General features: G+C 38.8%; 1 protein-coding gene and 1 pseudogene across 2 annotated transcripts in view; one reads left to right on the top strand and one right to left on the bottom strand.

The window, feature by feature from the left end:
* Positions 1 to 7,055, bottom strand: part of LOC102837816 — a 52,774-nt pseudogene extending 45,719 nt beyond the window's left edge.
* Positions 7,056 to 8,627: 1,572 nt separating this feature from the next.
* PCDH10 (protocadherin 10) overlaps positions 8,628 to 23,730 on the top strand; it is a 58,097-nt gene continuing 42,994 nt past the window's right edge. Inside the window, exons 1-4 of one of the 2 annotated variants that reach the window (XM_006876630.1) lie at positions 8,628 to 12,102; positions 13,706 to 13,764; positions 14,307 to 14,413; positions 22,917 to 23,222. In XM_006876630.1, the coding sequence (XP_006876692.1) occupies positions 9,475 to 12,102; positions 13,706 to 13,764; positions 14,307 to 14,413; positions 22,917 to 23,222 (3,100 nt within the window). In that variant the 5' untranslated portion in view covers positions 8,628 to 9,474. The remainder of the gene's footprint in view (positions 12,103 to 13,705; positions 13,765 to 14,306; positions 14,414 to 22,916; positions 23,223 to 23,730) is intronic. The other variant, XM_006876629.1, reaches the window with a different exon arrangement.

The raw sequence follows: 23,730 nt of genomic DNA on the forward strand, positions 1-23,730 counted from the left end.
TAGTAGGCCTAGGCAATTAAGTGAAGGATATACATTAAGCTTCAAAAAGTTCATAGAATAAAATGATAAAAGAATTTTTTCACAAACTTTTGAAGCGCTTTCTCATTTGGTGTGTGAAGTGAATTGTGTTTCACATACTAAAGGTTTAGAAAAGGAGTCCCCTATTTCATTACATTTAAGGTATCAGAAAAGGAAATCCAATACAGTGTCGCTATGAGTTGGAACTGATTTGATGGCACTTAACTACAACACCGTAAGCGTCTTCTCTGAGTCTCTCATCTGGCCTAGTCTCTCAAAATTAATCTCTCTGCATCATCTTCCTGTACACATGAATTATCAATCTCCCAACAGACAGAGCTGATACCATGAGGCAACCCAATAAAAAAATCAGGTAAAATTTTTGTCATACCTGCTTAATGAATACTTCAGTTTTACTGTATAAAGAAAATATAGTCCTCCCAAAAAGTAATGCCAATTATGAGTATGTTCAACAAATATCAATGCAAATACCATCACATTCAAAACATCTTTGCTATAAAAATTGTAAACATTTTCTGGGAGTCTATTGTGTGCTGAGAATTTTATATCTATCAGTTCAGTTTAAGTCTCACTATGACCCCACGAGATCAGAATTATCATCACAGTTCAACACATGGTTAGAAATTTTACAAATTTCAATAGAAATGCAAACGAGTTAAATAATTTTACCAGGTTCAAATAGCTAAAGAAAACAAGTTGTTGTTGTTATGTGCCGTGGAGTCGGTTCCGACTCATAGCGACCCTGTACAGGGTTTCCGAGGCTGTAAATCTTTACGGGAGCAGAAAGACTCATCTTTCTCCCGGGGAACAGCTGGTAGTTTCAAACTGCTGACCTTGCGGTTTGCAGCCCGATTCGTAACCACTATGCTACCAGAGCTCCTTATAGAAAACAAGTAGTAGAACCCAAATTGGCTCAAGTTTATGGTCTCTTAATTTATCACATCATTCTCTGCCTCAGTTCTGGTAGTTTCAAACTGCTGACCTTGCGGTTTGCAGCCCGATTCGTAACCACTATGCTACCAGAGCTCCTTACAGAAAACAAGTAGTAGAACCCAAATTGGCTCAAGTTTATGGTCTCTTAATTTATCACATCATTCTCTGCCTCAGTTCTGGTAGTTTCAAACTGCTGACCTTGCGGTTTGCAGCCCGATTCGTAACCACTATGCTACCAGAGCTCCTTACAGAAAACAAGTAGTAGAACCCAAATTGGCTCAAGTTTATGGTCTCTTAATTTATCACATCATTCTCTGCCTCAGTTCATTTTTTGTTATTGCTAAGTGCCGTTAAGTAGATTTCAACTCATAGCGCCCACGTATAGGGATTTTGTCTGAGGAGCAGCTGTGGGTTTAAACCAACAACCTTGCAGTTAGCAGTCCACTGCTTATCCTGTCACACATGTGGTGCCTTCAAAATCAGTAAGATGTAGAACTTGCTAAACAGGACTCACACCACAAATAAGCTGAGTTACTAAGTATATTTCTAGAATGCATATGTTTTCCTTCGGTCAATACTGCCAACATATTATTTTTAACTTAATGTAGTATATAAAGATGATATAAATATGAGGACATCATAATATTCCTGGTATTCTCTCCACATTTAAAATTACTTTTAAGTTTTTTTCTTCCATTTTTTTGCTAGCACAAGATTGTCAAATAAATGTGTTTAATTTTCAAGAAATTCAAATGAAAACCAGTATTTTCTGAGCAACATGGATGAAGTGACCATAAAATAATAGTTGGAACTTTGCTTAAAAACAAGTTTCCCTGTTAAAGGGCAATTTATAAAAAATGGGAAATAAAAGAGTAATATTTGCATTGTGTAAAGTGGGTGCATTTATTGTTACTCTTTTTTTCTTGTTTTTACTCTGATGAAATGAGTGAGCAAGTAGATACCTGTTGGATCCTTTACTCAATATGATGTAGTTCAAGAATCAATATGGAGAAGAGGCCTTCCCTTTGGATATATTCATTGTATCAATCACCATTTTCAATTATTAAAAGTTACAATTCCCATGTCAGGCACTTCAGCATCATAAAGAAAATCTGCTTATTATATTGCTTATCTCTTTTAAGAAAACATATGCTTGCTTTGGTTTTCTAATAACACTTCAAACGTATTTATGAACTCCTCCATGGCTCAAAACTCAATGATGTGCTAGTTAATATTACATAATATCAGTACTAACATAAAATCCACATGTCCAAAATCTGAATTAGTCCATTTCTGAATTAATTCTTTTTTTTTTTTTTTTTACCTTTTAAATAAATTTAATTTAGCTAGATTCTCTAGAGGAACACACTATATTAGAAGGAGCCTGGACATGAACATAAGAAGATCTGGATTTGAACTCTATATTACTTTAAATGAGTTACTTAAATACTGAATTGTCTTAGTATCTTTATTTATAATAATGGAACAATAGGGAGACTTCCTGGTGTGGTGTTATAGGATAAGCACTGGATTGCAAACCACAAGGTTAGAAGTTCAAACTCACCTGCCGGTTCCTCAGAAACCCTGTACCAGGTTGTTATGAGTTGGAATCGACTCCATGGCACCTAACAATAACAAAAACAACAACAATATTATAAATGGAGTCCTGGTATGGCACTTTAGGGTAAGCACTGGACTGCTAATCACAAGGTCGGCAGTTCAAACACACCAGCTTCTACTTGGAGACCCTATGTACAAGGTCACTATGAGTTAGAATCGATTCAGGGGCAATGACCAATAACAAAATATTATAACTTTTGTGAAAATGTTTGGCATCTATTAGCTATTTAAAAACATTTATTTCCTTTCACCTTAAAAATAGGAATATAATAATGCATTTTACAATATGGTATTGCTGAGCCCATTTAAATTAGAAATTAGAAATCAAGATTTTTATGCAAAGAGTTATATTAACCAGGTAATAAAACTGACAGCTACTTTTGTTATTGAAGTATCCATTTTACTATTTCTTATGGATTATTATTGTACTTTTAACCTAATTCTAATTGCTAAATGTAATTCTTAAGCTATGTCATGTTTCTTTCATAGTGTCTGCCTCCAATATTATTTTGAAACTTTCCAGAATATAGCTCTATGACTTTTAACTGTAAACATAATCTGGATTATCACTTTCTGCATTTACAAAATCAAGAGTCTTTTCCTTAAGAAAACAATTTATACTTGCCAGCCAAACATTAGTATTATGCTGACTTCATACCACTGTCAAACAAGAAATAACCCCACTGGGGAAGAACAAAAAGACCTTTTAAGACACTTTCTCTCGTACTCATATAAACTTAATCAGGGCTTGCAATTAATTTTTGAAATTGTTGTATATCGACCTCAAAGTCTGAAGCTTCATTTTCTGCCTCTGGGCTCCATCAGTAAAACCCACACATCTCCCTGTTAGCAAAGCAGCTGGCTTTTCAAATGTGATGTCTTGTAGTTCTTATTTACAATCCTAATCACATCATTGATTTCAGTAATCTTTCAGTAAGAGTGGTTATTAATGCTGTCAAAAGTGGAAGCTGGGATTGAATGTTTTCTGTCTTTTTCTTTTTCTTTCTTCTTTTTTTTTTTTAATAAACCTGGATAATTAAGATTAAGCTTTATAATGTGACTCCAAAGGTCTCTAGGTAATTAGAAGTTTCCTGTGGTTGAGAATGCAATACAGCAAAGACACTACCTTCACTAAAAAAGTCTACACACTTCCCCTATTACTCACTATGCAAACCACAACTGGTTAAATAAAAATGCTAGGGGTAGTCACTCTTCATAATACAGAAATAGCTAGAATTTTCAATTTTTCAGACTCAAAAAACACAAGCATCACATAAAATTTTATATGATTGGTTCTTTTCCCTGTAATGTAAAAAAGTCCATAAGAACAAAAAAACTAAGGGATATGAACTTTTTACTACCCCGGTGTATCTTCAACACACTAAATAATAAAACAATGTTATGAAAATGTAGGATAAAGATTTTACAGAAATCAGACTTTTCAATATCCAAATCCAAGGAACAGAAGGATATAGTGAAGTAATACATTTTGATTATAGGGGAAAAGCTGCCATGTTAAAATAAATACTGTCATTTTAAATCAGACCCATTTATTTCCAATCCAAATGGTGCTAATGGGGGGGGGGGGTAAATGAAGTTTCCAAAGAGTTATTTATTTACTATTAAAAGAGACAATGTGTGAAAGAGATAGTATTATAGTTGTTCATTACCATCCCCTCCCCCACATAAACCACCTGCAAAAATTTATATATGGAACCAGGATCAAAAACTGTTGCCTGTCTAATTTCAAAATATTCCTGGACCTCTTATTGATCAATATCTCTTATAGAAAAGACAAGAGTATACCATCTGAACCGAAACAGTATTATTAGAAAATGATATCTGAGCATTAGGATGTATAATTCATGTTGCTTTCATTTGCTCAGACCATTGTAAAAATCCATACATCATTTTCTTGTTCATGTATTGCTTAAGTGCAATTTGTCATTTTACATTAGAGGGTTGCTTTAGTTCATCAGTGCTTTTAATTCACTGTTTAGGGTTTAACAAAACGTTGGCCCTTTTTGGTAACTGAAAAGACACTGAAATTCAAAGCCATACCAATATTTACAAGCCCAAACAAAATGGATAAGTATATTTCTACTTAGACTATCAAGATAATGGCATTTAATGGACCGTCTAATGTTCTCAGCGCCAAGAATAAGAACAGAATTATTTCTTCTCTGTTAGGTTCAAAACATTAGAACACTGAAACCAAAGAGTTACCTGAATGCTTATTATAGCACATGCTATTAATCTTCTTCAGACACTCAAGTGAAACATTCATTCTTTACTATAGAAAAATAAAAATGAACACAGTGCCTATGGCAATGGCTCCAAAGTACTGCCTTTCCACTTTTCAAGTTAGGCTACACCACTACAAATAAACCTATTTCATGTGTAGTCATAAGAGATGCAATGACGTCTAGATCCTTTGCTTTTGCTCTCTGTGCTGTGCTTATTAGAGACAAGCACCAGGAAACCAAGAACCAGTTAGCTCAATGTGGGTGAGCTTAATGTTAAGGAAATGTTCTTTATTGACATTTTTCTTTTTCTTAAAAGAAACACACACACACACACACACACAAAACTCCTCTCTCAAAGCCCTGGGCACACTGCAATAATAAGAGGATTTAGAAACAAATTGCTTTCCAGTCATGTTAAATCACTGCAAACACTCATTTATCCAAACGCTGGTTAACAAACTTCCTTTCCTCCCGCCCTTTTCAGTAAAGAGTAGGGGACAAAGCAACCCCATTACCTACTTTCAAAGTTTGTAACTCTGTATATAAAAGAGCCATTGGTTGGATCCATATCCCGCCCCCCATTTCTACAGCATTTAATCAAATGAAATAGACAAACTATTTTATTACTCTCAGATACCAAGCAGTACTTTAATGAGAATTGACTTTAAAACCTCCTCCTTACCCCCTTTTAAAAAATGTTTCTTCACCCTTTCTCATCATGCAGTCCGTTTTGACCCAGGTGGCTGGCTTTCTTGTGGGATAGCAGGGGTGGTTTCTTAAATGCTCTGGGGATTGTTTTTCACATCCCACTACAGTAATGGTGGATAAGGGGGCGCAGTTACTTGATCTGCCTTATTTCAAAGAGGTCATCAAAAGGTACCACAAGGCTTTTATTTATGTAACCAAGGTCTCCTAACTTTTGGCAACCAATGGTTAGGTGAAAACAGTAAACAGTAAAGTAAGGAGAAGAAAAATTCTGCTTGAATACCACAGCAGGGTGGGAAATAAACAGACTTTTACATTTAAGAGGAATCTTTAAAAAACAATATTAAATTGTAGTTTTGTTTGGTGTGGGACAGGGTGGGGTTGCTTTAATGGCTCCAGGGTAAGGAGACAGAAAAGACTATTAATGCTAATATCTGAATCTTGGCTCTAAACAAAATGCTCTTGCAATTGCCCTTGACTGGAGTTGTCTAGCGGGTGGAGGGCCTGGCTTGGGTCTGTGTTCCCCGGAAGAAGACCCCGTAGTCACCCTGCCAGTCCTTCGCTGGCGCCGCGGAGACTTGATGTCAGAGAGGCAAGACCGCTAGAGGATCTGAGCCGGGCGTCGCCAGCGCGGACACAGGTCTCAGCGACCCAAGAAATCCCTCAGAGTCCCCAATAGGAGAGCCCTGACAAGCGAGCTTAGAAGTTAAAGTCCTCTAGCTTGCCTTGTGCTGTTTTCGCCGCTAGGAGACGCCTGTAACCCACGTTTGCAGAGAGAGCCCCATTCAACCACATCTGATACAAAAAAAAAAAAAAGCAGCTCAAGTGTTACAGTGGATGTAGCGATTATTTACAGGCAAATCTGCCCATTTCTCCTTGTTCTCATCTCTACCTCTTGAAGCTCTCTGGTTTCTGCAAACTCCCCAACTCAACTCCAACTTCATCTGTATTTCTAGATAAGAAACCCCCTTTCACAATTTCTGGATCTGCATTGTCATTCATCCGCAGGTTTCTCACACCACACTGGCTCTCTCTCACACACAAGTATTCCAGACATATAAATAAACACATTAGAAAATTACCGTGTTTTTTTTTTAAAATGCTCCCGGATCTGAAGTCTGCTTGAAGAGTCCAAAACATTTCCTGTCAATCCTAAAGAAATGAAAAAGAGGGGGAGGGGCATAAACTAAAGTAAAGATGCAATGCTGTATTAATATTCAGACACACTGTAATATCCTTTTCATTGATCCACAGGTTCTTTTGTAAACTGCCGCTCCATTTTCAGCCGCAGACGTGATGTTGAAATCATTTTAACTGCAGCGGTTTTCGCTTGGCTTTGGTCAGTCCAGTCGTCAATATACTGCAGCTGGAAAAGGATTAGCCATTTTTGCTGGCATCTTTTCCTTCTAACCGCTCAAAGGCAGTACCCACCTCCATGAAATAGTTGTGGTAGGTGGACGAGTGTAGTAAACACGCATTCATTGGACTCACAGGGGCTTGTCTTACAATCATGCCCACGGACAATCGCCTTTCTTAATTCCCTGAGAGGAGGAAATGGTATCGTACCTCGGGGTCAGGAAAACGACTCTCCTTTTCTTGCAGGTTGTGGCGGTATTACTCTTGGGCCATTCATTACCAAGAAGTCACAAGGGACCTTCTATCTGGTGGCTTAAGGAGACTAAACACTGCATAAGCAAGCCAGTCCTTGCAAACAGTCCATTCATTGATATAAAATATGTTCTTTTCTTGGAGAATAGGTATTCGAACTACTATCTAGACCAGAAGAGTTCGGAGCTATATTTTAACTTAAGAACTGGATGCATCGCGTGGTCCCAAGCATCAGAAATGGACACTCACTGCTCTCCCAGCCCACCCTTAAGATCAAGAGAGGCTCCATTGGGGTTTACACAGAACTGTGCGTGTAACCGGGCGGCCTGGGGCGGCAAATGAGAGCAACATACATGTGCAAGTGCATTCGCTGATAACCATAGCTACACACATCTGGACCCCGTGTGTACCGCTGTGTGCACCAACCTTCTGCTCTGCTCTGCCGCGGTCGCAGCCGCCCAGCCGTCCTGGCCAGGCGGCCTGCTCCTATACGGGACAGCAATCTAAGCCTCAGTTTAGCTTTATTGGGGTGGGAGCCTCTTCAACCTCTAAAGAAATCAAAAAATAGGCGGACCAAGACGCCGCCATCCAACACTTGGCGCAAGGCGCGCAAGGATACCTTAGGAGCCTCACAGCGTGTGGCAGCGCTTAGTGCCAGTGCTCCAGTGCCCGGCACTAGGATGGCAGGCTCAAATGAAACTCCTCAGTCGTTTATCATAGAGCTCACAGTTAGATGCTAGGTGCCCAAGCGGGTTAATCTATTTGATAAGAATTACGTGGATATGCATACAAGGAGGGGAAAGGTACATCTAATGCATTCAATCTATAGGAACTCCAGCGAGAGTCACTCAGCTTTTAAGATTGATCTCCGCCCCACCCCAATGGCTTTCCACATAGCCCACGTTAGTTTGGCACATGCCACACATTACATCCATTTTTCAAATGTCCGGCAACTTCTGACAGAGTCCCTTAATTAGGTAACCCCGGTCAATTAGTGGCACTTCTGCAACTTTTCCCCCCTCGTGGTGATTTATTTCCACGATCCGGAACTGGGAAAATACCTTAAAGGAAAAAGAATGTTAGCATCATTGGAAACCCCAGTCCTGGGAGACGATACCTCTGCTGTTGCTATTATGTTTTCGCATTTGCTGATGCAAACAGGGGAACCTCTCTATTCCCTCCCCATTACCTGCGGCTGGGGACTGGGAACTTTCCGCGGCAGAGTCCCCAGCTAGCACCTCGGGACCTGCCGGGCTGTTCTCGCTCTCACACTCACACTCACCCGGGTCGCCCAGGAGCCGTTCGGCCCCGCCCCGCCTAGCTGCCGCGTGACTCTCTTGATTGACAGTCACAGTGTCCAATCAGAGCTAACTCGGTGGGTGGTACTCCTCAGCGATTGGTTGGCAGAATGAGGGCGCTGCGCAAAAACAGAGAAGCGGAGCGCTCTGAGCTCAGAAACTGCTAGCGGAGATCACTGGCTCAGAGGCTGAGGCTAGAGAAGCGAAGGAGGATTGAAAGGGAAAGAGACAGATAGAGGAAAAGAGGCTTGTGAAGGAAACAACAAAAAGAAACTGCTCATCATACTAACAGGGGCAAATGACTGTGGAGATGAAGACAGAGAAAGACAAGACTATGAGAGCCAAAAAATACAAATAGAAAGAAAGAGGGAAAAAAATGCCAAGAAGAACATCCATCGGAAGATATGAAAAGAATGAAAGTTTTATGCTGCAGAGCCGTTCTGTGCTTTTCCGGCACAAAATTCTTTCGCTGTTTTTAAGTCCTTTTGTATTTGCCAGCTATTGGCATTAAGAGGCATGTTCAATGGTGCCTTCAGCATCTCCTCTTCCTCCTCCTCTTCCTCTTCATCTCCCTTCTTCTCCTCTTTCCTTTCCTCCTCCTCCTTCTCCCATCAGCAAGAAGACAAACCGAGGACAGTCTTGAAATATCGAGATTTCCTCCTTGGGATTTGCCAGCGCCGCGTTGCGCCAAGACTGTCGGAATAAAGGACGCTATTATATTATCATTATTTTATTAATTGGTCAGTGGGAAGATTACAGATGAGGAAAAGGGACGCTTGTCACCCTTCCTGCGCTAAGATTGAAAAATGAGACTGAATTGGGGGAAGCCCTAAAATGAAGCAAAAGGAATAAGATTTTTAAAGACAGAAAGCTACAGGAGCTCCCCCCCTCCTCCCCTTGTATAGCGCACTTTTGTGTTTTTGTTTGTTTTTGCTTTTTTTGAGATTTTTTTTTTTCCCGTGGTAGTGGGGGAGGTGATTGGGTGGCTGACTGGCTGCGGGAAGCTGCTTTCTTTCCCTTTGGAGATGATTGTGCTATTATTCTTTTCCTTGCTCTGGATGGTGGAGGGAGTATTTTCCCAGCTTCACTACACGGTACAGGAGGAGCAGGAGCATGGCACTTTCGTGGGGAATATCGCTGAAGACCTGGGCTTGGACATTACAAAACTTTCGGCTCGCAGGTTTCAGACAGTGCCCAACTCTCGGACCCCTTATTTGGACCTCAACCTGGAGACTGGGGTGCTGTATGTGAATGAAAAGATCGACCGCGAGCAAATCTGCAAGCAGAGCCCCTCCTGCGTCCTGCACCTAGAGGTCTTCCTGGAGAACCCCCTGGAGCTGTTCCGGGTGGAGATCGAGGTCTTAGACATCAATGACAACCCCCCCTCCTTCCCGGAGCCGGACCTGACAGTAGAGATCTCCGAGAGCGCCACGCCAGGCACCCGCTTCCCCTTGGAGAGCGCATTCGACCCAGACGTGGGCACCAACTCCCTACGCGACTATGAGATTACCCCCAACAGCTACTTTTCCCTGGACGTGCAGACCCAGGGGGATGGCAACCGATTCGCCGAACTGGTGCTGGAGAAGCCGTTGGACCGTGAGCAGCAAGCGGTGCACCGCTACGTGCTGACCGCGGTGGACGGGGGAGGAGGGGGAGGAGAAGGAGGAGGAGGAGACGGTGGGGGAGGTAGCCTGCCCCCCCAGCAGCAGCGTACCGGCACAGCCCTACTCACCATCCGAGTACTAGACTCTAATGACAATGTGCCCGCCTTCGATCAACCCGTCTACACTGTGTCCCTACCAGAAAATTCGCCCCCGGGCACACTTGTGATCCAGCTCAACGCCACCGACCCAGACGAGGGCCAAAACGGCGAAGTCGTGTACTCCTTTAGCAGCCACATTTCGCCCAGGGCAAGGGAGCTCTTCGGACTGTCTCCGCGCACTGGCCGGCTGGAGGTGAGTGGCGAGTTGGACTATGAAGACAGCCCCGTGTATCAAGTATACGTGCAAGCCAAGGACCTGGGCCCCAACGCCGTACCCGCGCATTGCAAGGTGCTAGTGAGAGTACTAGATGCTAACGACAACGCTCCGGAGATCAGCTTCAGCACCGTGAAGGAGGCGGTGAGCGAGGGCGCCGCGCCAGGCACAGTGGTGGCCCTATTTAGCGTGACAGACCGAGACTCCGAGGAGAATGGGCAGGTGCAGTGTGAGCTGCTGGGGGACGTGCCGTTCCGCCTGAAGTCTTCCTTCAAAAACTACTACACCATCGTGACGGAGGCTCCCTTGGACCGAGAGGCAGGGGACTCCTACACCCTGACCGTGGTGGCCCGGGACCGGGGTGAGCCAGCTCTCTCCACCAGTAAGTCGATCCAGGTGCAAGTGTCAGATGTGAACGACAACGCACCGCGCTTTAGCCAACCGGTCTACGACGTGTATGTGACCGAGAACAACGTACCAGGCGCCTACATTTACGCTGTGAGCGCCACGGACCGCGACGAGGGCGCCAACGCCCAGCTAGCCTACTCCATCCTAGAGTGTCAGATCCAGGGCATGAGCGTCTTCACCTACGTGTCCATCAATTCAGAGAACGGCTACTTGTACGCCCTGCGCTCATTCGATTATGAGCAGCTCAAGGACTTTAGCTTTCAGGTGGAAGCTCGGGACGCCGGCAGTCCTCAGGCGCTAGCGGGCAATGCCACTGTCAACATCCTCATAGTGGATCAGAACGACAACGCGCCTACCATAGTGGCGCCCCTACCGGGGCGCAACGGGACTCCGGCGCGCGAGGTCCTGCCCCGCTCAGCAGAGCCAGGTTACCTACTCACTCGCGTGGCCGCCGTGGACGCGGATGATGGTGAGAATGCACGGCTCACTTACAGCATCGTGCGAGGCAACGAAATGAACCTCTTCCGCATGGACTGGCGCACTGGGGAGCTTCGCACAGCTCGCCGGGTGCCATCCAAGCGCGACCCCCAGCGGCCTTATGAGCTGGTGATAGAGGTGCGCGACCATGGACAACCGCCCCTGTCCTCCACAGCCACTCTGGTGGTACAGCTGGTGGATGGTGCTGTGGAACCCCAGGGAGGGGGTGGGGGCGGAGGTGGGGGGTCAGGGGAACATCAACGCCCCAGCCGCTCTGGTGGTGGGGAGACTTCACTGGACCTCACCCTCATCCTCATCATCGCACTGGGCTCGGTATCCTTCATTTTCCTGCTGGCCATGATAGTGCTGGCTGTTCGCTGCCAAAAGGAGAAGAAGCTTAACATCTACACGTGTCTAGCCAGCGACTGCTGCCTCTGCTGCTGCTGCTGTGGAGGTGGGGGTTCGACTTGCTGCGGCCGCCAAGCTCGGGCGCGCAAGAAGAAACTCAGTAAGTCAGACATCATGCTGGTACAGAGTTCAAATGTACCCAGTAATCCGGCCCAGGTGCCTGTAGAGGAGTCCGGGGGCTTTGGTTCCCATCACCACAACCAGAATTACTGCTACCAGGTCTGCCTGACCCCAGAGTCCGCCAAGACCGACCTGATGTTCCTGAAGCCCTGCAGCCCCTCTCGAAGTACGGACACTGAGCACAACCCCTGCGGGGCCATCGTCACAGGTTACACCGACCAGCAGCCCGACATCATCTCTAATGGAAGCATTTTGTCCAACGAGGTAAGGCTGAAGCGAAAGGACAACCATCTCTCATCACCTCCATCTGAGAGCCTCCTCTAGCCTGGCCCTTGTATCTCTGGTGCACTGTGTATTTATTTTTAGAATATTAGCTTATTTGTATCTTAGTGGGAGTGGGGATGGAGGGGTCACCCTCTCCCACCCCTTCATATGTAACCTAACCTATGTGTTGTTTCTAATCTTCTGCTCTCCACCCCTCCACGTTTATTTTCATTACTTCCCCTTGGCACTTTGCCACCTTGGAGCGCCCCTCCTTTCTTCTCCCATTTCTCCTTTTAAATCTGAACCTCCTCTCTTGGGTTTTTTATTGTTTTTTTTTTTTTCCTTCTCAGAAACCTTGGCTTAAAGTGGAAAGTGCGGGAGGGGGGGAGAATTCGGAGGAGGGAGGGTTCTGAGGAGGGACATTTTAGCACTGGCAAAGATCTTTACCCCTTTGGTCTGTCCCAGTTAATAAAGATGATTCTATTTTGCTTTGTTTATCAATGCTTTCAGTCGCGTGTAAAAGTAAGCTATAGATTGTTAACTTTGCACAGTTGTCTAAACTCGAATGCATGTATTAGTGAATGAGTTATCAGATCCTTGTCCTCTGAACTCCGGTTGCAGAAAAGCCTTCAGTTCTGTACTGGACAGCGTTTACAGAAGCTCTTGAAGCCGAAGGCCCACACAGTGTGAATTTGAATGAAGTTGCTTTGGCACAAACCCCTGTAAATGAGTAAACTAACAAAAGGCTTAAACCATTGTTGTCTTAAATATATCTTTTACCCAGTAATTGCCTTGCCACTGTTTTTTGATAAATTTCTGCTGTTGGCTTTCTTCATCAAATAATTTGGCTTGTCAATTCCGATTTATCTTTAAAAGATGGAGAAGTGGCAAAGTTGGAGAAGGGTGGGGAACAAAGTTGACTTATGTAAAAGAAAGTTTGGAGTAGAGAAGGTATGTGGGTGGTGGAGGGAGGAGGAGAATGCAGAGGACTTTTGGAGTGGAAAGAATTGGGGGAAGGTTATGAACTATTTTCTTGGCAGGTTATTTTATTTGAGTATTAGACATTATTAATTGACTCATGAATATTTGTACAGCTCTTTGTATATTAAATACATTTAAAAAATAAACAACAAAATAATTCCATGAAACATCCCAACTATTTTCTTATTGAGCGTGCTGTTTTTTTGTGTCAACCAGTATACACCTAAACACTTTTTTTTTTAAAGAAAGACTTCATGTATAACTAGGTTGACTTTGGTAGAGACAGTAGTTTTATGAGCACTATGAGGTCTTTGCATTCTCAACAACAACAAAAAAAAAACCCCAAACACGACACATCTAAACTCAGCCCTTAATTCCTCTGTTTAAAGTGTTGTTGTTGTTTTTTCCTTTCCAAATGACTAAAATATAGATGCAAGGTTCTTTGCAGATGTCTGCATAGCTCCCTTATCCAGCAATCTTTAGCAGAAGTGTTATGTGAACTTGGAAATTCATAAAAATGTACACAATTACTTAAGATAGCTATCATACCTACCTCAAGAGCAGACTATTAGTTAAACCCTTACAATTCAAATACTCTTGATTGATTTATTTTTTTTCCTAGACTAAGCACCAGCGAGCAGAGCTCAGCTATCTAGTTGACAGACCTCGACGAGTTAACAGGTATGAACTTTTTTTTCCTAGCTTGAGGTATGGCCATTTTACTAACTTGTAAAAGCAGAGAGTAGGTATACCATCAGTTATTAAAATATAAAAATTTACAAGGTATTTCTAATTAATGCAGGCCTATCTACTGATGTTGGTTTTCTTAGACAATACATTAAAATATATGATGCACCTCATTTATTTATAATTCACTAAAATATTTAAATAATTTATCAATTTACACTTACACTGCTGCTGATAACCTTCTTTAGTATTCCAGATGTATACTTACATCTGTCTTATGATAATAATACAAACATATATTTAGCTCATAGAATAATGCCTAAAAATTATGTGCAGTCAGCATTGTAATGGACTATTATTGCTCAGTTTTAAAGAGCTAGGGTTAAGTTATGAAAACTAACTTCATGTAGAAATAAAGCCAACCAAGAGCTCTGTGAGGATGCAGCACCACCTGTGACCATGTGGTGGCAGAAGAATGTTTTCTGTGTTTCTACACTTTTATTTTTATTCTAATATTCACATTTTTGTACTTCTAGTTCTGCATTCCAGGAAGCTGACATAGTAAGCTCTAAGGATAGTGGTCATGGAGACAGTGAACAGGGAGATAGTGATCATGATGCCACCAACCGCGGCCAGTCAGCTGGTAAGTATGAGTGTGATCAAAGGTCAGCCTACATGCTGAATTTTGTAAATAAAATAAAATAAAAAGAATCCCAAAAGAATTAAGGTTCTAGGTCATTTTCTGGTAGCACTTCAGAGAGATTTCCCTATCCAGATAATCATGCACTTAAAGAGCATTTAAAAATTTAACCAAGCATCATTTGCTGGAGAGTTAAAGTTAGAAATTAATTGTTGAGTATGTTAGAATATGAAAAGTTTCTTTTTTCAATGTTTTTTAATGAAATTATACTGCATATAAAGAGCCACAGAGCTTTCACCTGGTTCAATCCCAAGACTTTAGTCAATTAAGGTACTATTAGCTCTGCTTATGGATGAGGTAACTGAAGATGAATAAAATTGATTTACCTATACAAGGTCAGAAGAGCATAAATGGATGATAGGGTACTAAATCCAAATCTTTAGCTTTTCAGCAATCCATTTGTATTTCACAAAGTATTGAGTAGAATGTGAGAAGGAACAGTGATTAACAGTCACAACTAGGTTATAAGCAGTACTTCTAATTTTGGATCCTTGGGGTTCAATAAGTAAACATACGATAATGGGCATTTTTCTGAAAGGTCCTCCATTTCTTCATATTTTCCACAAGGTCATGACTTGACAAAAGTTAAACTTGTGTGTAACAATGATAGCCACTGATGGGAGATGCAATATGATATGTATATTTTACATTATTTTATTTCACTTAATTTTTCTCTATTTTATATCTTTATGTTTTATGGTGATGGTGGTGGTGGTTATGTGCTGAGGAGTCGGTTCCAACTCATAGCGACCCTGTGCAGGGTTTCCAAGGCTGTAAATCTTTACGGGAGCAGAAAGCGTCATCTTTCTCCTGCAGAACAGCTGGTAGTTTCGAACTTCTGACCCTGAGGCTAGCAGTCACTACACTACCAGCGCTCCTTACATGGTGGTGGTGGTTATGTGCCGTGGAGTCGGTTCGACTCATAGCGACCCTGTTCAAGGTTTCCGAGTCTTTATGGGAGCAGAAAGCCTCATCGTTCTCCTGCGGAACAGCTGGTAGTTTCGAACTGCTGACAGTGAGATTAGCAGCCCGATTCGTAACCACTGCGCTACCAGAGTTCCCTATATAGTATCTTTAAAACTCTGATTATACTGTTTTATAATATCTTTAAAACTCTAATTACTAATACTTCAACGAAACATTTAAAGTAAAATATGTACCTGTTTTTCATATTTATTTATTCTTTTTAGTTTTGTTATCATATGAGACATACAGGCAAGTTAACTTTTGTAACTCCTAAACAGGTACATCATTGGACTGTCCCTACGGTAAACTTAGTTCCCTTAAGATTTGACCTTTTACTTTGCTTGCTAATGCTATAACTATAAAGTGACAGGGCCCACGTTTTCAAGGTAGCCTGCCTTCGTCCTAGAGAGCACCCATTCCTTAACACACTCCTTGGACCTCTGAATCGTGCTGAGACAGTGTGTCAAAGGGCAGTGTACGCCCCATGGTCGCCTGGCAGCAGTGGTTGCTGCAAGCCTCTCTCTTGGCTAAAGTGTGAGATGTCTGCGGCTGCCCTTAGCCTTGGGAAACCCAGGCAGGAGGAAGGGAAAAAGCGCTGTTCAAGGGTCTCTTTATATTGCTGCAAGTCATTAATATGCAGACCTAATGAGACTTGAGAACTGCCAAGAATCCCCGGAGGTCTCTGCCCCTTGCGGGCCTACACGCTAAGTGAACAGAGCATCTATTTAGTGTCTGGGAACCTGACAACAAACCAGATCTTGCCAGAAGTTTATATTTGAGTACAAAGTCCCTTTCATTTTTGGCCTATATATGGCATATGATTTATTGTTATGGTTTAAAGGCTGAACATTTAAAATTGCTCTTTCCTATTCTTTTGGCAGAGTTGATAATTTATCAGTCAGTCTTTCAACTTCAAAACAAAATGCTTTATATATATCAAGAATATCTGCTAGATGTGTTTTATTTCTTCCTCACCCCACTCTTCATTTTCTGTAGCACTCTGATCTCAATGAACATTTCAATTAGTTTAGTCCCCCAGACATATTGAGTCATAATAACCCAACCAAAGAAATAGGCATTATAGAAACCAGCAAAAAGGACTGAATTTGGAAGCTAAATGGGAATTTTTTTTTTTTTTTTTTTTTTTTTCCCCAGTGAGCCTTCCCAATGGCTTTCTTTTGCAGGCACTCAGTGTTTAACACTTTGGCAATGTTTCTTTCAAACTGTTTGGCATATCAAAATATTTAAAGGAATAACAAAATGCTAAAATGTGTTCTTCTGGAAAACATGCTTTAAAGGACAGTTTGTATTTTTCTTTATCAAAATCTTTACAATATTAAAATCCTTAAACATGTAAAAGTATCATACAATTACTAATTCATTTAGTTTTGATTAGCAGTTACAGAGCAGCCACAAACACTGAACACAATAATAACTTTTAGGATTGTAATATTACACTTACATTAAGAAGTAATTTTACTTTTGTGTGCTGAATTACAATCAGAAATTCTATCTTTAACTTATTGTAAGCGTACTTTTGAAATGTTTTCTTTTTGAGTATAAAAATCTAAAGCAGAGCATTAAAACACATTTACTTAATGCCTTTTTTTCAGTCCATACTGATAATGTGTATTATTAATTCACATCCATTAGCTAGAATATTTCCATAAAGTGAAACCTGTTTTAGATAAATGAGCACGAACATCTGGCCTATTTTTTTTGTAAGGTCAGATATTAATGATTTCCCAAATCAACATATTTAGGAAGTACTAGTTAGAACACATCTATTTTCAGATTAGGAAATAAAAATCAAAGTAATTATATTCCATTCAGCTAGGTCTTAGGGGGAAAATATGAGATTATCAAGGAAAACAAACAAACAACACTGTTACGATACTAATGATGTTCTGAACATTCTCTTAGTTTACACTTCTTCCATGAGACATTATATACACACACATGTATATAAATAGTATACTATTTACCTTAATATTTTACCTGTGGAAACATCTTTTATTTTTTTTAACTTGCCTCTTCATTGTTAGTATATCTTGTTATCCTTTTATTTAGATATGCCTTCTATTTATTCATCTATGAATAGTTTTCTTTTTATTTTCTTTCTTTTTCCTCCTTATTGCTTCTTTTTAAGCCATTTGAAGTCACCAATCTTGCTTTTAGAAGGATTGGAGGCAGCTGCAGAAAGAATTACATAAGCTTTTTCAGCTTTTTACTGCACCTGGCTCCATGTGTGAAATTCTTCAGCTTGACCACTACTCTGTGGCATTTTCTTTCTATAGCCTTGTCAAGGTGCTTTCCGTTTTTTTCAGCACACTATTGATGTATTGGTAGATATGGCAGAAGTCCAAGAAGATGTGGTAAATGCATGCGTAAGCTATCACAAAAGTAAAATCTGGACTATAACTAAAAATGTTTCCAATTTTTGTGTGTGTGTGGTAATTCAGAATTTAAAAATTATGTCATTATATTATAAGACTTTTTCTAACATAGAATAGTGATAAAACATTATTGTGTATAAACATAATTATATTTGTAAACATTTTGTGGTTCTGTAGGATAAGCACTGGAACACAAGATCGGTCGGAACTGCAAATGCTGGTGGTTCAAACTCACCAGCAGCTCCTTGGAAACCCTATACAGGGTCGCTATGAGTCAGAACTGGCTTGACAGCACTTAACAATAGCAACTACAAACATTTTCAGTATTAGTAGGTCCTTGTCAAAGGAGTTCTGTTTATCAGCAAGAAAGTATTTTTTATTTATTAAGAAAATACATGTACACATTACTGAGATTAATTATAAATTTATTTTTAATACTTTGTAATTTTGTTTAAACATTGAAAAAGAGAACCTAATAAATGGTAAATTAATGTTACTCTTTATGTTGTATAGTTTATTACCTGAAATTTTTCAAATTTTTCTTCTTGTAGATTTTTCTTTCACTTATAAGAGAATTTAGCCTCTACATTTGTTTAGTTCTTGACTAATTATTCAGAGATTTGTACATAGCCAAAATATGGCTATAAATTATATAACAAAGTGACATGAATTAGCAGTATTATCAAATTAGCATATAAAGTATATCTCGAATTTACATTAAGTCATTGCACTAATACAATAACAAAGAGAAAATTCTTGAATCAAACATAAAATCTCAATTTCCATTTCCAATTATAAAAATAATTTAAAAGTTGGTAAACTAGCTTCTGGGTTTATGGGCATAGTAAAGTTATACCAGTGCTTGAAAAGGGATTCTGGAGAATCTCTGAGCTACAGTTTTTTAATGTGGAGAGATTTATAATTGGAAAATACATATGGAAAAATATTGAGAAAATGGAGAAAAATGTAAATGTTTTGAAGGATAATAATTAGGGAAAAAATTTGATGTATATATTTTGATCGTATTATTGGTGGAATGATCTTGACAGTTTTCCATGAAAAAACAATTTCCTACAAGTTACGGCAATTTTCATGTTTAAAACTAGTATCTCTTAGTTGTCCACTGTTAGTAGGTACAATGGAACCTGAAAATATCCTCAAACGCTGAAGAGTTGATTTTCTTTAAAATTATTTTATCATGTCTTCTGGCCATTTTTTGCATGGGGAAAATATACACTTAATTTTGTAGTATGACAATTATTAGAAAAAAAACACAAATTAAAATTTTAATAGTTTTGAAACTGTATGCCCACAGATATAATATCCATTGTCTTTGACTGTAAGGGGCAAGCTACTTGCCAGTTGAAAATATGTATTTCAAATTTTGTCTAAATATATCTTTGCATAACAGGCAGTCTATCACATCAGCTGTCATTCCTTGTAGAGCAGATTATTTCTGCAAAGTGCAAAAAATAAATAGCTAGGAAAAGAGATTGCAAGTAAAAATACGTATACACACAACATATAGTGACCCTGTATAGGGTTTCCAAGAAGCAGCTAGAGATCTTGAACTGCAAACTTTGCAGTTCAAACCAACTCTGCAGTCCAGCACATTAACTCACAGTGCCATACCAATAATTTACTGAGCTACAAATATCAGACTTCCAGGACAACTCTTTCTTGCCCTGTAATGTTATGTTAATTTGCTCTTTTTTAAAAACATTGGACTAATCCCTACTTGCAACAAATTCTTCATCACAATCAACTTTAAATTTACTGCAATTTAAAAATTACAGTAAGTGCAGCTTTTAAATCATTGAAAAAGCTTAGATACTGTACTTGAACAAAATAAGGTTAAGTGAGAACTGTTTGTTCTAATTTAACTACACATTGGATTTAAAGACTTACATAGACTTAAAGACACAGTTAAGGAAAGAATCTTGCTCATAACCTGAGGACTGCCTATATTTTCTAATTAAAGTAATATGTTTAACAGCATAAGTGGTAGGTGATAAAAGATAAAAAATTGTTAGTAGTGCAATAATTTCCAAAGATGGTGATAGATAATGGGATAAAGATGTTAGATTTTCAAACTATATGAAAAAATTCAAGTTCAAATCATTTTTATGTTATTTACTAGCTTATTCATTTGCTATCCATGTTTTTAAAGGTTTTTTGTTTGTATGTCTGTTTTTGATATCTGCTATTTGTTTCCTCATGAAAATTATGTGCATTTGTTTTAGCAGTAAAATTGATGAGAAAGATTCATTCAAATTAAGACACCTTTCCATTCTAGTTTTATAAAGCTGCGTATTATTATGATAGAAATTCCATGTAAAAGCATTAATGCCTAAACTTATCAAAAGCAATATTTACAAGCTTAGATTTTTTTTTTCTCTTATATCAAGTTTCATTTTGTTTTTCCAAAACAGAAACCTTACTACATTTTTCTTGGTATGCACATGGTATTGCTTTGTAAGATAAGCACTAAGTCCATTTGAACTGTAATGTCAGCAGTTCAAAACTCACCAGGCATTCCTCAGAGGGTTACTATGAGTCAAAACTAACTAGATGGCACTTAACAACAACAACAACAATATATGTACATATATAATTATTTTTCCTACAGATTTTCAACTCAAGAGAATTTTGTTACCAATTTTAACTAGCTTCTAGTAATTAAGGATGGCAGAAAATCACATGCTAGTAAAAAAGGAAATGGGCACACCTGAGTATAAAAAATCTGTAAAATAAAAGTACTAAAATTACTGTCCTGAACATCTTAATAGTAATGTTCAGCTACTAGTTTATTTTTTCTGTGTGAAATTGACATATTAAAATTAAAGAGAACTTGGAGTTAGTGCAGAAAAAGATGCAAGAGATTTTGTATGGCTTTTTGTGGTGTCTTTAAAATATTATCCATTGAACACTTGAGGGAAATTGTTTCATTTACAAATTTTCCATCTGTGGCTCTGTGGTCTAATGCATCAGACTGCAAAGTCATTTGAATTGCAAGGTTGGTGGTTCAAGCTCACCAGCTGCTCCTTGGAAACCTTATACAGGGTCATTATGGGTCAGAATCGACTCAACAACACTTAACAACAACAACATCCATCTTTAGCAGGGCCCAGTAATACAATTCTATCTTAATATTTGAATTCTGTCAACACTTAAAATGTAATATAAGTTAAGTTTAGTTTGAAAAACAATGAATCATTCCTAAGTTTCTTCCAATAAAGTAAATTTTATCTTTCAAAAGAGTCACCACCACCAACATTATCTGTAATTAGGCAACTTTTAATAATACAGTATGTCAAAATGAAGATTTCCTCTCCAGTAGTATATAATATCTTCCCATCTAGTCAATAAATGTGTAAGAGGGACATTCTCCATTTTCTTTTACTTTCTACATATCTTCTTGCAAAAATAGCATAAATGACTGAGTTTATCCATGTCTAACAAAACATTTTTATGTTTTATAGATTGTTTTCAGTCTGGTTCCTTAATCCCAGCTTTAGGTCACATCTATGTTCCTTGATAGTTCACTGTTCAGTAATTAATTTCTAGGCATATGTATTGCAAATATCAATGGAATGTTATAATTGAAGTCAGAGTTGGCATTATAAATACTTAAATTTAAAATATTTTTTAAAATTTATAAGGACAGATTAATGAAAGATAAAAAGATTTCTGTAATTTAGAAAATCTGTTCTTACCTCTAAAATACTTGTGTACTATAACATGTTCATAATTTTGAAAATGTATTAACAGATATTAGCATATATTTGCACATGCATATAAAATAGTGTATACCAGACTACTATAGAATTTGAAAACCAAATCTTGCTCAACCATCCAACTCACTTACCATATTTATACAAGAAGCATCAAGTATTATCCTCAAATAAATCTTACTCTTGAAAAAAACACAACACTAGATTTCCAGACTAGATATGAATATGAGGCTAACCATACTTCATTGTTTTTTTGTGTTTTTTTTTAATGTTCATGTTTTAAAACATTCAATAAATATGTTACTAGAAATTATTAAAATTCTTTTGTATGTGTTTATTTTCTCTGCATAATGCTAAATCTAAAAATGAATGTCAAGTAGCAGTTTATGTGTTTGGAAGTTGTTAGGTTTTTCTTAAGAAACTGAGCTTCCTTGAGTCATAATCTGATAATATTTAGTAGTCTTTTCAATCTAAAGAAGATAATAGAATCTGAAGTTGTCATTTGCAATCTTGATATTAGAGGATTACTAAACAAACATTTTTGTGTTGACTGGGATAAGTGTTTTCAATATAGAACAAGTAATAACGTATTTGTCAATAGTATCTGCATCTGATTCACTCTACACTTGGTTACCTTGGTTTCACTAATTGCAGTCATTTGTTCAGGGTTTATCTAAAGTGGTAAATTATAAGTCATTTGTAGTGATAGAGTACCAGAGTGTCATTGAGAAATGCCATTTGAGAAGGCATTTCTTAGGAATCTAGAAAGGTATACTGTTTTCAATTCATAAATCTTATTTCATTCTTGTTATTTACTGGTTAATTAATGCTTATGCCATATTTCTGTTGAGTTTCACTTTATGACTCACGTCCAGATTTTATAATCCATTATTGCTAGTGCTTGATTTTTGGCTGTTAAGAAAAAAATCCCAGATGATCTATCATCATTATGGCTTATGGTTTATGAAGGTTTTATACTATGTTTTTTTTACTCTGTTTTGAACGTCACAAGAGATTTTTTTTTTTTTTTAATATCCATTCTTCTAATCATGACTTGCGAGTCATTTAAATAATTGACTTCAAACGTTTCTCAAAACCGTGAGCAGTTTCGAAACATTATTACGTTGGCAGAAGGGTTTTACCCTTAGCATTTGCAGATCATTTTCTCTTTTTAAAGTACTAAAAAATTAGAGATAATTTGGTTTCTACCAGGTTAAGTCAAGAAAGGTTTTTTTAAGACACCTTCACTCATGCATCACTCTTTATCCTACTTGTAATCTTTCATCTCTAAGCAATTGGCCAAGTTGCTGAAGTCTACATCTGTAGTTTCCTTCTTTTTTCTCCTGATAGGTATGGATCTCTTCTCCAACTGTACTGAGGAATGTAAGGCGTTGGGCCACTCAGATCGGTGCTGGATGCCTTCTTTTGTCCCTTCGGATGGACGTCAAGCTGCTGATTACCGCAGTAATCTGCATGTACCTGGCATGGACTCTGTTCCAGACACGGAGGTGTTTGAAACACCAGAAGCCCAGCCTGGAGCAGAGCGGTCTTTCTCCACCTTTGGCAAAGAAAAGGCCCTTCACAGCACTCTGGAGAGGAAAGATCTGGATGGACTGCTGTCTAATACACGAGCGCCTTACAAACCACCATATTTGAGTAAGTATTACACAAAAGGCTGCATAAAAGTGTTCCCTTTGAGGAAATAAAGTTCAACACTCCATTCTTCAAAGTAAAAATAGAGTTCAGGATGTTTTCAGAAGAAGATAAAAGTGATTCAGATTCAGGCAGCACTTAAGTGTGGAATGGTGAATATGCTTAAGAAGAAGAAAGGTTCATAAGTGTTAGGTCATCATTGTTAGCAACAATAGAACATAACTTTTACTTTCATTGAAGAAAATGTTTTAAAAATAATCTTCATAGTTTATTTGAACATTGCTTTCTTGCTTGCTTAATTTTTGTGTATTTTGAAGGGCTTAATTTAGGAAAAAAATTATGTCAATACTTGAGTTAACTTGAGAGGGCCTTTTTTATTTAAATCAATGTCAGCATTATTGTCAAATCATGCTTTTACCATAATAATACTTAACACATCAAGATAAATCTGGGAAATATTACAAACATCATTTTGACCATTTAAAATGAGTAAGTAATATGCTAGTATTTA

Source organism: Chrysochloris asiatica, unplaced genomic scaffold (genome assembly GCF_000296735.1).
Source record: "Chrysochloris asiatica unplaced genomic scaffold, ChrAsi1.0 scaffold00402, whole genome shotgun sequence".
Classification (NCBI taxonomy): domain Eukaryota; kingdom Metazoa; phylum Chordata; class Mammalia; order Afrosoricida; family Chrysochloridae; genus Chrysochloris; species Chrysochloris asiatica.